The sequence below is a fragment of the Leptidea sinapis genome, chromosome 41 (assembly GCF_905404315.1).
Source record: "Leptidea sinapis chromosome 41, ilLepSina1.1, whole genome shotgun sequence".
NCBI classification, from domain to species: Eukaryota; Metazoa; Arthropoda; class Insecta; order Lepidoptera; family Pieridae; genus Leptidea; species Leptidea sinapis.
Window position 1 is genome coordinate 5,230,502 of NC_066305.1, and position 15,670 is coordinate 5,246,171.

General features: G+C 34.0%; 2 protein-coding genes across 4 annotated transcripts in view; one reads left to right on the forward strand and one right to left on the reverse strand.

Annotated features, from left to right (window-relative positions):
- The first annotated feature begins 223 nt into the window (after window positions 1-223).
- Window positions 224-15,670, forward strand: part of LOC126976585 (TBC1 domain family member 14-like) — a 42,796-nt gene continuing 27,349 nt past the window's right edge. The window contains exon 1 of the mRNA XM_050824980.1: window positions 224-944. Coding sequence (XP_050680937.1) covers window positions 538-944 — 407 coding nt within the window. The 5' untranslated portion in view covers window positions 224-537. The remainder of the gene's footprint in view (window positions 945-15,670) is intronic.
- Window positions 2,364-8,369, reverse strand: LOC126976622 (retinol dehydrogenase 11-like). Of its 3 annotated transcripts, none has more exons than XM_050825099.1 (3): window positions 8,103-8,369; window positions 2,886-3,722; window positions 2,364-2,808 (listed from the first exon to the last, which is right to left on the reverse strand). In XM_050825099.1, exons 2-3 carry the CDS (start codon window positions 3,588-3,590, stop codon window positions 2,461-2,463), a joined length of 1,053 nt encoding a protein of 350 aa, XP_050681056.1. In that variant the 5' UTR covers window positions 3,591-3,722; window positions 8,103-8,369; the 3' UTR covers window positions 2,364-2,460. The 3 variants fall into 3 exon arrangements, with proteins under 3 accessions (XP_050681056.1, XP_050681055.1, XP_050681054.1); XM_050825098.1 differs by having other exon boundaries at window positions 2,886-3,735; XM_050825097.1 differs by having other exon boundaries at window positions 2,886-3,878.

Here is a 15,670-nt window from a genome sequence, read left to right on the forward strand (position 1 = left end):
TTTGTCCCGTTTTATCGCAGCCTTACTTATATATCTCTTGTCCTTTCTAGTTGAAATGAAGTTACCGACGGTACTTCTGCAGCGATAATATTCTAAGTTTAGAATCTAGTTAGAAAAAAAAATGACGTTGACAAATGATAGTTGACGTAGTGTACTTCGTGTAACGTAGTCGGTACTCGGTGGTCTTAAGTCCGTGTTCCGTAGATACGTCCGTACTCCGTACGGGCCATAAATAACATAATCAACAATGGCGTGGGTGTGTTGTTAAATAGATTGTTTTAAATTGAATAATCATAAAAGTCTTATATCTAAAATATTAAAAACTTTAAATTATATTTTTTTAAATTCCTAGCTAGCTTCTGGTTAGTACTAAACTGGTTTATAGTATATAAAGTTTTTTTCTAATTATGTAAACATTACCATATTAGTAATATCATTGTGATCATGTTTATGAAAAGTGAGGGGGCAGCTGTTATAGTTATGACTTAAGCTTAATATATAGTGTGGTGTCACGATTATAACCAATTACGATTTACGATGTCTTCCCCTTGTCAGAAAGGTGGAATGCGCCTTAGTGAAGCTTTGGATAACATACAACTCGCATATAATCCCATAACAAAGCAGTTACATTTCGTGAGCCCTAGAGTAGAGAAAATTGATAGTGAAGTTGACAAATTGAGTAAAAAGAGTAGTTTCAGTGATGAAGGAATCTCTTTGTCAACATGTGAGAAAAGTGACACCAGTGATTCTCCAAAGAGTACCCTTCAGTGGGGTAGTGTGAGTGGTCATAAGCGAGGAAAAGATGGAGGTTCTTTCTCCAGTACTGTTTCAAGTTTGTCAGGATGCTCCCTTGGCTCAGGTGGTTCTAAAGATGATGAATTCCCAGAGACTCATTCCGATCCTGCCAAGTTGAAGAAAAAAGGACTGTCCAGTTTTTTTAGCAGGTATTTATTGTACTAATTATTATTACATATTTTCTATCAAGTATAATGTTATATAATATTAACTTACAATTTATTGATACATACAGGTACTGCACAAATAATAACAATAATTTGCGTGTAAAAAATCACTATTAATTTTGATATATTGCTTGAGATTCTCAGTGATGTCATGAGCAATCTGATGATTATATTATCTCTTAGGCCTATTTAAGGTTTTTTTAGTAACAAAATAAACAACTTTGTGTGTATTTAAATGGTTGTAGTTGTGACATTATTTCTACATTAGGTTTTGCTTAAAAGTTACATTTTTTATTATTATTTTATGTAACCCAATATTTTGTGACCTTTGCAGAGCATATTAATATAGAGCATATTTTCAGTGGGACTCGTGTACCTATTTTATTTAAATGTGGAACACTCCTGTTAATCATAAATTAAGTTGTGAATTGTTTGAGCACTTACATTCACACCTTAAACACATAATATCATCACAAAAATGTTAACGATATTGAGTACATTGTATCCTGAATATGCTTAGAGTTTCTTAAGAGTTTAACAAAATAAAGTAGTTGGCAAAAGCAGTAAATTATAATGAATTTTCTTGATTTGCTTTATCTAAAGAGTTAACAATATTTTTATCTTTATTATTTATTTGACATGATTATATTCTATTAATATAAGCCCTGTACAACCATGTTAGTATGTGCTGATTAATATTGTAAGGGCTATCAAGTTTTCATATTTGATTCCTAAATCTTATTTTGTTATTTACTCTTCTATTCTCCCTAGTATTCAAAGTAAATATAAAAAGATTGAAAGTATACTGTTTTCTGCTATTACTCAAAGGTGTTATTTTCATAGTTATATCAACAATCACAAACAAAAAATAGCTTGTCACTACTAGTTAAATGTATACCAAACTTTTTAATGAACTTCCTTTTGCAATGTTTCTTTATACAAAAAAAGATTCCTCTGGTATTGGTTGTGGATGGTGGTGATCCATGTTGACTTCTTTGTACTCCTCTTTGATTAGAAATACTTAACAAAAGGCATCATTAAATACACAATAGTGCTAATTGTTAACATATTCATATAAATAATAAGGTTTTAGCATATATTTAGACATTATCTCTAAATAATTAGGGACTAGATTATGGTTGCATTAAGCATGACTGACATATTATATAGAAATCAAAAGCCCAATCACATATATATTATTCTTATACATAGATTATGTTTAGTATTCGTTTGGTAAATTCAACATTTCATTTCAATGTAACTTCAAGAGCCTGCACCTATACTAATAACTTTTATCATGACACATTATCAAAACATAAAAATAAATTAATATAATAATGAATATAAATCCAATATGGGTACCATTTCAAACATGCTAACTGGCGAAAATAAAATATTAACTTATTCTAAAAACCTTTATTACAAAATATACAAATAAATATAATATAGTTACATAATTTTAAATGCAGCTTTATTCAGTAAATAATATTACTTAACATTAATTTTTACCAAATTTTTCATGGTCTATTTGAATTAGATCACAAGAAATTTCAAATAGTTTTCTTTGGTGTTTCTTGTTCTTTGAGAATCGATTGCTAAAACCTTCTTTGCAGTTACTGATGTACATCCCTCCCGACTTTAAAATTTCCTCATCAAAACATGCATAAAGTATGGATACTGCGCCTTTCTCTGGTGTCTTGAAAAATAATCTCCTCAACCAAGGGAATTTAGAGAATTGACTGTTGACAAACAAATCTGTGTCAACAATACCAGGATGTACAGAGTAACACTTAACAGGCACATCTTTGTCTTCAAGTATTTCGTTTATGTACCTTGCCATCATTAACTGAAAAAGATATTTATTGGTTTAGTTTATGACTATTACATAAAGTAGAATCAATATTGTATTAAGTATTTTCTCACCTGAGCTAACTTTGATTGTGAATAAGCAGCTGTTGTGTCATAATGCTCTTTCAAGTTAATATCGTCAAAATATATCCTTCCCGGAAAATGGCCACAAGAAGTGACATTTACAATTCTTGATGGTTCATCTGGTGTACCTGTCTTTTTCAATGCTGGCAACAATAAGTGTGTCAAATAGAAGTGGCTCAAATGATTGACAGCTAGCTGGCTCTCAATACCATCCTCTGTCAGTTTGTAATCACCAAACATGATCCCAGCATTGTTTACTAACAAGTGAATTTCGGGGAACTCACGTAATACATTATCCGCAAATTCCTTCACAGACTTCAATGACTCCAGATCAAGTTGAAAAGCGTGTAGGTTGTCACCATTCTCCATTGTCTTTGCGAGTTTTTTCCCCGCTTCGATGTTTCTCACACCCATAATTACCACCATATTTGCTTTGAGCATCCCACGTACCACTTCGGTGCCGATGCCTCGAGCTCCTCCGGTGATAACGGCAACTTTATTTTTTGCATCTGGCAACGTTATCTTGTTCCGCCATACGTTCACCCAATCGTCGATGAGGCCCCCAGCTCCCGCGCCCTGCATGTCCAACGCGTATCTAAGCTCGCTCAAGATGTGTTTAACCTTTTTATGTCTATTAATGTACCAGTATATCGCAAATGCGGCTCCGATAACAGCTGTTGTTATAATCAGGGCCATGTTTTAGGTTATGTTGTCGTCCGTGCACACTGGCGTCTAGATTACACTGGCAGCTGGCTTTCTCCTCGGGGGCGCGGGAGCTCAACGCTTTCACGGCGTGACGCGTTGTTTATGCGCGGTGTACCGTTAGTCCTGGCCGCAGATACTGTTATTAGATAGTGTTATGAATGTATCGATAAGTTAGAAGACAGGCTACGTATGCGTCTAGAGTCGATGTTTATTTAAATTCAACAGGTCGAGCCATTGTTTTGATGTGTAAGGAAAACCCAGTCGAATTGTTTCAGGGACCTTCAAACAGACATAAATGGAATAATATAATATGTGTTATCATTTTAATTATATTTACTCAGGTAAATAGTATTGTTTGTTAGGAATTTTATTTTATATTTCTAAAATAAGTACACCTTAAAATTAAGTTGTTTTTTGATATTTACATTATTTATTAGAGCAGACATTAAAATAAAGTACTAGAGCGTATCTACATTTGTTGGCGTAAAGAAAGTGGGTTGGTAGGTACTTCACATACCTACGTATATATATACATATATGTTTTAAACATTACAAACATAATACATTAATAATATACAATACAAACTACCTTATACATATATTAAACAGCTATAAGTAGGGTATAACTTTAAATAAGATAAAACGTAAACAAAGCGTAATAAAATTTTATAGTAGACAGCTTAAAAGCGGAATGCAACTTGAATTTCAACCTGTTTTTTCTTTGCCATGAACCAACCAAAGACTAATGCATCGACACAGATACACTAACGCTATTTTTTTTTATATTTTGGAGTTTGAACCCAAAATCCAATTAGCTATAGGTAGTATAATAGATTGTAGTGTTATAAGAAGGATTACAATAGAAATAGAAGTTGGAACACGTAAACAAACACTTGCATAAGTTGGTACATTATGGATATGTTTACATTATACACACAAATGCAATATCACTATACATAAATATTTGTTTGTAGGTTTGAGAAGTCTTGTTTGAAATTGATACTAAAAAGAATAATTCTACTAACTATTAACTAATATATCTATTAACTAATACAGTCCCTGATTTGTAACTCACGACACTTTCATCGCGCTTAACATATTACAATTATTGTGTAATTCATTTTATGTAAATATATTGTAGTGTTATCTAATGTTTTTCATATTTTAAATCTCAGTAGCGTACAAAAATTCCAATTCAACTTTTCGTGTACTGTTTGTAATATATAAGTATATCTCAGTAGATCAGTCATGAAGCTACTCTGTCTATCCATAATCTTAGTCTGAGGAACTTTAAAACCTGACATTGAATTGAAGGGTTATTGAATGTTTTGAATTGAAGTTACTTTCACTTATATCGCTTGTTTTTCTCTGAGGAGGTTGCACTTTGAATGTCAAAGCCACGTAATGTATAGAGTTGATATTAAAATTACTAGTAACTTGATGTTCCAAGAACTACTGTGTATGGTGTTTTATAATTAGGGGTCAAAAAAAGATGCATAGTCGGCTGATTGGCTGCCTTTGTGCTCTTGTTAGGCTTTTATTGAATTCTCACGCTCCGCGCATGCGTGAAGGGACGAGACAGGTTTAACAATATTATTTTGATGATACGAGAACACCATCTACTTATAACTTTTCAGTTTTCGTGATTGGTAAGAATTGCAGATGTCATTTTGATAACGCCACTTGTGCAATTTAAGTATTAATATAAATAAAGTGAACTTTGGTAGTGAAGTGCATTTTAAACCAGTTGGAGTATGATAAAGGATATCCTCGTTGTCAATGAAGACAAATTGTTGGAATGTAATTATTCTATACTAGCTGACCCGGCAAACGTTGTTTTGCCATGTAAAGTATAAATCACGCGAACATTTTATAAATAATAGCCTATGTGTTATTTTGGTGTGTAAGCTATATTATTGTAAAGTTTCATCAAAATCATTTTTGCGTTAAAGAAGTACAAACATACATCCAGACATACAAACTTTCACTTTTATAATATTAATCCTATTATATTATTATATATTATTCTATATTACCTATATATAAGTTCGTATATGATCTATTTATCTATAATTAGTCTGTCCACAATTTTGATTACGATTATTATTACAATTTTTATTACGGTATTGATACACGAACAAATATAATTTGTACTAAACATATAATTATAGACGATGCAGGACTCGAGCCCACGCCTCTCGGGATACTCCCCACCGCTCTTACCAACTAAGCTAGCCGTCCGCGTGGCGCATGATACGTGAATAGAACGTTGCAAAACTCTCAATTTGATACACTGTGTTACTACTAAGAATTTTCGCAAAGGAAGTCCACTTTGCATAACCCCGGAATCGAACCCGAGAGTTCCCAGCAGTTCGCATTTGTAACCGCTACATCACCGTCGCAGTAATTCAAAAACTTATTACATATAATTACGCTCAATTGTTATCTGTAGTGAGCATTTATTGTTCCATTTTGACGCGCAGACAAAACAATCACCACAACCTACTATTGTTAGTGAGCGATGACGAAAGCGCATTCTTTCGCTTTGTTGGTTGCACCTGTTCGGATTCGCATTCATATTGATTTCTTTACTGAAGTTAACAAAACATACCTTTGAATGAATTCAGTCATTGTTCTATAGTTTTAGAAACTAACATATTTTTCAAAATCACGGGAATTCCGTACGCGTAATGTAGGTTTATTTGGGCAGGCACTGACAAGACAATTAATGCACAAATTATAGCTAATCTTAATACGTACATAAATTACGTGACACGTTGTTTGTCCGCGATGGACTCCTAAACTAATGAACGGATTTTAATGGGGATTACTTCATTGAGTGCAGTTTGGTCCAACTTGAGATTTCGATTTGGGACCCATAATTATTTTTATTTTCAATATTTGTTTTGTATGGACATATTTTCTATGAGAGAATTTAGTGACGCACGGTTTGACAGTTCCGCTGTGAAACAATTTCATTATAACAACAGGGAGCATTTTTTACCAAATAATGCTTAATGTTTTGAAATATTATTGGCAAATATTATCTACAGAACAACATCTGTCGGGGCAGCTAGTAATATTATAAAATATGATTATATGTGGCAAAACTAACATAAATATTTACTTTTGCGTTCTGGAAATCCCTGATCAGTAATATGCTTATTTAATGTAAGGCTTTTAATCTTTTAAGGATATACATATTACAGTATTAGTAAATGGTCGTCATTAACTACGTGGTATTTCGAGCTATGAATCATTAACTGGGCTAAGTGTTAGTAATTAGCTGTATATTTGTCAACGTTAACTGAGTCTGTACATGAATCATGATAAAACAAACATGTTTTTAATTAAACCTGCAAAAATATGAACGGAATCATTTCAATGGAATTTGTTTATCGTTAACGTTATTTCGGCTGTCATAACATCAACAGCTGTCAGATTAATGTAATAATAATAATGAACTTTATTTTAATAACAGAGGTCCACAATACTTCTATATTTCTATACTAATATTATAAATGGAAAGATTTAATTGTTTGTTTGCTTTGAATAGGCTCCGAAAGTACTGAACCATTTTCAAAGATTCTTTCATTGTTTGGGTGACATAGCCTATATTATATTTTCAAAAAGTTAGGGATCCTTACTAAAACTGCAATAATGTAACTCAAGTGGTATAAAAATGACTTGCCTAAAATATTCTTTACATGCATAAAAAAAGTAGTACGAGTTTGCAGAGCACATTATTATTTACAAAAGGTGTCGCGACACCATAGGTTATTAGTGTTTTTTTTTATTTTAAAAATTTAATTGAAATATCGCTACTACGTACTCAGTCCTGTGTGTACGCGGACGGAGTCGCGAGATAGCAGCTAAATATATGCCTAGTACTACTTAAGTTCTACAGAACTCCTAAAAAAGCCGCGGTGTTTGCATTGAAACTGAAACCCCTGGTAATTAAAATGTAACTTGTGTTGTGGTATTTGTATGTAATGGAGGCGCATGCATACCTGTAAGCTATTTTATTTAATTACATAAAAAACCATGAATATTATTCTCCTGTAAGAAATACAAACTTATTTACTAGTATGATGTTTCACTTAGTAATAAGAATTTAAATTTATTTTAATCTATTTCGACTGGCTAAAGAAGTTATGAAAGCTGGAACTGGACATGAGTAAGTACTTCTTTCACATTTATCTTTTTGCATCAGAGTTTGCAATGTGCTGTGTGTTCTCATTCACAAAACATACTTGATTACTTATAACCTTCTGGAATATCGACCTTAAATATGTTATTGAAAAGGTTAATTGGTCTTTGAAAGGTTCAGGGTAAATAGATTATTAGAAAGCCAGTCAAGTACTTTTCAGAGAGCTTTTTCCTTTGTTATGTTATTCATATTATGAATTATTAATAATCATTGTTAATAAGGAAACATGTTTTTCGTATATCTAATCTTTCACACTTTATATGCTCTTGTATATTATAATGCTTTTCACTTACTTGTCAATCAGTTTTGCTTCAAGTGCTTAGAGCGTCCACTTCAATTACTACTAATAGATATCAATGTAAGATCGCAATTTTATTTAATTTTGTATGTGTAAATTTAATCTAACGTTTCTTCGTCATTGCTAACGACAACTATATCTTGTCATTCTAAATCAGTTTTGTTGCTTATATCACTTGTTCTTCTTGTCTTGCAGTATCGCTTCAAAATTACTCGGCACTTATCCCAAAATAATAGCGATCTTCTAGATACGAATTCTAACATTGTCATCACAAGCCATGGCACATTCGCTTATATATTATAGTATGAGGATATATCAACAAGAAAAATCAAATGTGTTTGCCATTTGTTATTGCTTGGTAAAATATTGACAATATCCGTTATCAACTTGCTACGTTGTATTGCATCATCAACATTACATGTTCACTAATCTGATAATAGGACTTGATTCAATTCGAATACCATGTGCCCTCGTTACAGGATCAGTGTGGCTTCCGCCGTTTCTTCGTTGACTACTTTTATTAATGGAATAGTTAGACTGATAGATTTGAATCAGTGTATCATTTTTTCAAGGAGTATGCAGGTAACAGGCAACTACAGGTCTATTGAGATATTATGAACTGATTTAAGCATACACATTCACCAGTTTATCAATACCGCAGTAGCTTTTTGCATGGTCGATTGGATGGTGATCTTCACACTTCTTAGTTTGCATTCTGCGGTTTGAAAGTAGAAAAGGCATGACGCATACGCCTGTATAGCGAAAACCTTGATCGAGATCGGCATAAGGCATTCCCGCCGTAGTTTCTATCTCATGGGCTTCTTCAATGTCTCTGAAAGTGATTGTTTGCTTACACGATCGGTATCTAATTTATATATAAAGAATAATTGCATTAATCTTAAACAAAAACCTGCAATAAATATTTCCATCAATACCCGAAATGAACAATTGCTTTTATGTAATAGTAGGTTTAAATTGAACGGGTGAAAGTGATGGGTAGCAATAGTGATAAATTAAATAACTAACCTAAATTATATCTCAATGGAATTGGTCACGAATCGGTCTCGAAAGACGGCTCTAACGATTGGCTATGGTCGCTGTTTTTAATTCATTATTGATGTCTGGAGTTCCACAACCGCGCGTTTCATATAAGTTCGTTGCCTCGAAATGCCACTTTGTGGATGATGACGCTGCTATATCATTATAATATCTCTGAATGGATACAATTTGAAGACTTTAAAGCTATGACCAATGACCTCAGCAGCCATAGGTACCTCAGCAAAACCTCAAAGCCGGTAACGCATCCGCAAGACCTATCGGGTATTGGCAATGTAAAGGATCAGCGGTCCTGTTAGCTTTACTGCGATGGTGTCGATAAAAATTTACCAAATTTAATATTGTGACCGTACACTAGTAATCTGCAGGGCAAGCCCAACTCAAATCGTATTTTCATTACAATGCTTTGAATAAAGCATAATATATCTGGTTGGCATGCAACAGAAAAATAAAAATGATGTGGTAGTTTTTGAGGTCCGTGGTAGAAATGAAAAATTCAGAAGAAACATTAATGGCCATTTTTGCATACAAACGTTCTCGACTGTTTTCTCCTACATACTTAAATAATTTATATGTCAGGTTAGAGTCTCTTGGTGTTAGGCCACGCATGACCTGCCAGGTTTATTACTTTAGTGTGCATAACAGGTACTTCTTACACTCTCGATACGCCATTCACTTATTATAGTGTGTGTGCGTTTGCTGAAAATAGATATTAACAGTTCGCCACAATTTTTTTCTACTTATTCATAGCTGTCAGAGTCTATCTAGATTTTAGACGTATAAATTATCTAAGCCTACATAAAGAATATTTTCAACTATTATCCTGTTTTACTTTTTCTGATATATTATATATTATGTTTTTGTAAGTGCTAGATACAGTACTTCAAAAAGTGCTTTAAACAAAAAAAAATACAACAGTCCTACACAGAATATTTCCTTCCCATTCAGTTTCCAACATTTCGTGACGATATGTGAAAGTGATAGGTATTTGCAGGAAATTGCCGAGAACGAAACCCTGATTTTAAACCCTGCAGTTTTGCTTACCGCACTAATGATTGTCTGAAAAATACCTCAGCTAATGTTTCCTCTCAAAGAAGGCAGTTGGCGAAGTTTGTTGATGCTGTTTACTTTTAATCTCTGGCATAGCATTGTTTAGTATATTTAATTAATGATGGTGTCTTGTTTTTGTAATTTATATTATTATAAAACAAAGCACACAATAATGTTATTTCCTGTTTTCCCAGGCTTGGTTTTGTAGGTGTTATCTTTTTTGCATAATATAATTAGGCATGATATATTCGTATGTATGACAATGATATCACGAGCTCACCTCGTTGGTAAATACGTTCAAAAACCTTCGTTTGCCGAAGTCCAGACATACTTTCCCTAACATCTTCCATTCGTGTCAACCCTTACTTGCTAGTTCCTTTTTCTCTTAAATATATTAAAAGGAACCGGTCCATTTTATAAATTCGCAAACTGTTCGTTAAATCCACGCACTGGTTGACATGTCATAGCATCCAGTTTATACAACTAAACCACCTCAAAGATGAGAGATACTCTCAGCCTTAAATCATCATATCAGTCGGAAGACGTCCACTGCTGGACAAATATCTCCCCCAAAGACCGCCACGATGATCGGGTCCTGCGCTACCCACATCAAATGTATTCTGATGATCATGACCAGATCATCGGTCTATCTTGTAAGGGGCTTACCAACACTGCGTCTTCCGGTACGTGGTTGCCATTCAAGGACTTTACTACCCCAACGGTCATCTGTCCGTCAAACTATGTCTTTGTCTCATCAGGCCCATAATTAGCGACCAGCCTTAAATAGTATTACATAAATGTTTAATGTTTATTATGTGTAGTGCTCTGTAGGAGCCACGAAGCTTCCTGTGTCAAGCCAACAGACCTTGAATCCTTATTATTTTCTGCTCGATCGATTAATCAAGTTAAAGCCTCTCGAACTTTGTATTGAATATCAATGGCAGAGCCAAGAAAATATTTTGAGTTTATTGTTCGTTCGTTCGTTTATTGTTGGTTTGTTCCATTTGTGCATTTAGAAATCTTATTTAACTGATATAGAACCGATAATATATAGAACCGACTTCAAAAGTCGGTAAAATAGTCCTGCGCTGCCCTCATCCAACGTATTCCGGGGATCTTGACCAAATCGTCTGTCCAGATGGACAGACGTGTCCCCCACAAGATTGTGGGGGGCCTACCAACACTGCGTCATCTGGTACGTGGCCATCGCCATTCGAGGACTTTACTGCCCCAACGGCCATCTGTCCGTCGAACTATGTGCCCTGCCCACTGCCACTTCAGATTCGCAATCATTTGAACTATGTCGGTAACTTTGGTTCTCTTTCGGATCTCCTCATTTCTGATTCGATCTCGCAGGGAATAGCCCTCTCCATTGCCCTTTGAGCCACGTCTGCGTTAAGTCATCACTGGCAACACACACAGGTTGAAAACCTTCGTCTTCGTTGTCTTTTGAGCAAAGTCTCTAAGCCTTAGACCTTCAGATTACGTAAACCTTAGCTGAGTCTAAGCTTAGCATAATCTTTGATTTAGTTTTTATACTCAAGTAAGACAGCCTAAGGCAAAAGTCAAGTTTGCGTTTTATCACACTCAGCTAAGTTTTACGTAAGTAAAGTCTAAGTACGATCTATAGATCTCAGCCTGAGAGAAGGGACATTCCTAATTGAGAGATGTAGACTGTAGAGGAATGCCTTGATGAACGTGTCGTTTGTAACAGAGTAAAAGTTTCGGAAGTTAATAAAAATGTATGATCATGAAAAAAAAATGTATAACAAATTCAATAGTTTATTGTTATGTGTGACATGGCTGGCATTATTCTCACAATGCTGGCAATGGCGTGCGATGACACAATGTATTCCATAGAAAGCGATTTATGTAATGCGTATGAGAACTTTCTATGCGAAACTGGCGCATTACAAAGCAGATTTAATGTGTTTAAATTAATTATAATTCTAGTGTCATTGTACATTAATAAAACTTGTTGAAATACAAGTTCTTTTAATGATTATTCTAAATGTATAACTATTGGTTTCGTGATAAACTGATCTCACATCCTTATGAATGACCTTTGTCAATACGTCATGAAGTGCAACAGTCATTGATAAGTAATCGTTGGTAATTCAATGCTCATACAACATAGATAACTATCCATAGCTGTCAAATCGATACTTATCTATTTGTTGGTTAAGATGGAGGTGCTCATAAACAATGACTAATTATATTGTTATCGTAATACGTTTTTATATATTCTTTTTTATATTAACTTTCATGTCGTATAAATCTTTTTTTTATTATTAAAATAAGGGAAGAGACGAGCACGACGTTCAGCTCTTTAATTATTGAAAAACCCAAAAAATCTGAGCGGCGTTACAACTATGGTCGTCACCTTAAGACATAAGATGTCAAGTCTCATTTACCCCCAGTAATTTCACTAGCTACGACGCTCCTGAACCGGGGGATGATATTTAAGTTTTTTGGCGTGAGATGTGATGGTGGAATTCGGCGGCAGGAATCAGCTCTTCGGAATTTTAATGTACCTCTGTGTACTGTAATACTATTCGAGCATTTTTCGGGCGTGGGATCACAGTTAACAAAATATGCAAGTGGCGTGAAGGCTGAATGTCACTGAATTACTGGAAATAAGGGATTGACGTGAGTGTCGAAAAACTATAAAAGAAAAAACCAGCAGTGGGCTCGCTTGAAGTTAGGCGGCAGTGTTATATAGTTATGACAGGAGTTTTAAAGCAATACAAAACGATAAAAGGCGTAGCGTATCATGGAGATACCTGTAATGAGACCGTCACACATCCACACATTTCAAACCAGGTACAAGTTCACTTCAGTTATTTATTTATTTTATTTTGTCAGCAAACAGTCATATACAAAAAACATTCTTATTCTATTTCTTAAAAGGACCTTGAGAGCCCACAAATTATAATAAAGTTAACAATAATTAATGATAATATTCAGTTATGGCAGAAATAGGTTCGACTTATCTATTCCACTAGTGAAGACAACTTATTTACAAAACATATATCATTACGTCGAAGAATATTTTATATAAGTTATCTGTTAATACTTATTCCAACAATGGACAGAGTTTTTCTGAACAATGTTACGTTGAGTTACGCTTATTTTAATTGTGTTTTTCATGCAAATCACAGCTACGTAATATCATGCTTTGGTTTAGATACAGTCAGAAATTACTTTGCCAGAATGCTCGAGCAAATTATTTGATATTTTTTAAATCGTTAAGTAAATAACCATAGATCGTATAAATGTAAACGCTAAATTAATTAAGTAGGAACCTTAAAATAATATAACTCGTAAAAAAAATTAAATTTACATTAAATTTTATAAACCTATCGGGTACAAACCCATCCTCCTTGGTACACGGGTGGAAAGCAGTCGGAAATTCATATTTATTAATCAAATTACCATATTACTAAGTTATTAATAGTATATAAGCATGACTTTCTGAGGAATACAAGATAGAAAATTAGTAGGACAAGAGTGCATTGTATAATATCATGTATATTTTGTAAATAGTTTTCGTACAAATACGCATAGTATAGTAGCTAGTGAAATTACTGGGCAAATAAGACTTAACATCTTGTGTATCAAGGTGACGAGCGCATTTGTGGTGCCGCTAAGAATTTTTGGGTTTTTTAAGAATCCTGAGCGGCACTTCGAACTAATGGGCAGGGCGTATCAATTACCATCAGCTGAACGTCCTGCTCGTCTCGTCCCTTATTGTCATAAAAAAAAGATTAGGTACTTGTGAACGGACGTTCGTTGAATTTAGTATCGGAACTTATTATATTTATTGATTTCTTCTCGCTTAATTAGATACGGAATCAACATTATTGATATGTAATTAATTTCTGCAATTTCAATTTACAAAAGAGAAACTGTGATGATAAAGTTTCGCGTAAATAGAGGAAGCTACAGTTTAACGACTTTACCGTCTGTTTTTAGTTTCGTAGTTGCATTCAGTAACCAGAGCATGGCGCCATTGATACCACAGATCAGGCTATTAAATAATAACTTTAATTGTACGATATTAAATTGTAACCATATTTTTTTATGAAAAAAAAAAAAGAAGCCCGCTGAGTTTGTTGCGCCCGTTATTCTCAGGTCTGCGGCATACTTTTTCGACTGGGTGGTAGTTTTTGACTTTCAATAAGTGATATGTTATCTTTTTTTATATTTACTTTTTTTAATTTTATTTTATTACCTACTTGAATTTAAATTTGAACTGTTTTTTGAAAAAGTCATACTTTCTGTCAGTCGTGTTAAAGTACCTTATTCACCTTTCGCTCATCATCATGATGCCTTCATGCCTCATGCTTTCGCGATCTATTTTCGTAAGAGTAATGGAGATATTAGTTTATGTTTGTTGGAGTATTTACCGGTTGGTTATTTGTAACAATTTATCTATAAAATAATGAAAAATGTTCACAAATGCAAGGGACCATCAAGAACAGTTGAAATAAGAATAAATTAGATCGTGGCACATTGCTCACATATAAATTTATCGAATTCTAGCTGATATATAGACTTCGTACGCGTACACACATGACTGAGCACGTAGTACATTTCAAATAAATTTTTAAATTAAAAGAACACTTATATAACATAATATTATGCTGTCGCGACTCTTTTCGTAAATAATGATGTGTCCTGCAAATTATTTTATTCTATCACAGTAGTACAGTTATTTTATTCTATCATCAGTACTTTTCACAGCTCACGCGATGTAAAGAATATTTTAGGTAGGTAATTTTTTTTTCTTTCTTCGGGCATGTATCGCGACGTGGAAGCGACTCCATAGAACGCTTTATAGTGCAGGGTAAAGTCGAGGGCACTAGACCACGAGGCAGGTCCCCGATGAGGTGGATGGACCAAGTGAGGCAAGCTGTCGACGGTACTCTGCATGAATGCACGAGAAGAGCGGCAGTTCGCGACGAGTGGCGTCGCATTGTGAAACAGGCCACTAACCTCGACGTGACGACCACGACCACTCAAGAGTGTAACGCCGAAGAAGAAGAAGATTTTTTTTTTAAAAATAATATAGCCTATGCCACCCGGGGATAGTGTAGCTTTTTTGAAATCGGTTCAGTAGTTTCGGTGCTTATTCAACGCAAACAAACATTCAAATCTTTCCTAATTAATACTATTAGTATTTATTAATACATATTTGCTGATGGTTCAAAAATATACACAAATTTAATCTCATTTAGGCGTGGATAAAGATAATATTAATAGTGTCTACTAATAAGAATTCATAGTGAAAATTAGCTTGATCAGTGTACAAGAAACATACTAATTTACAATGTTTCCTTTCTAAGCTCCACATATGAAAGACATTAAATAAATCAAGTATTTCGTCAGTGAGTTTATGGTTTGGTCTCACGCCAAAGTAGGGAATAAACACAGTACCGGAGATTAAGAAAACAT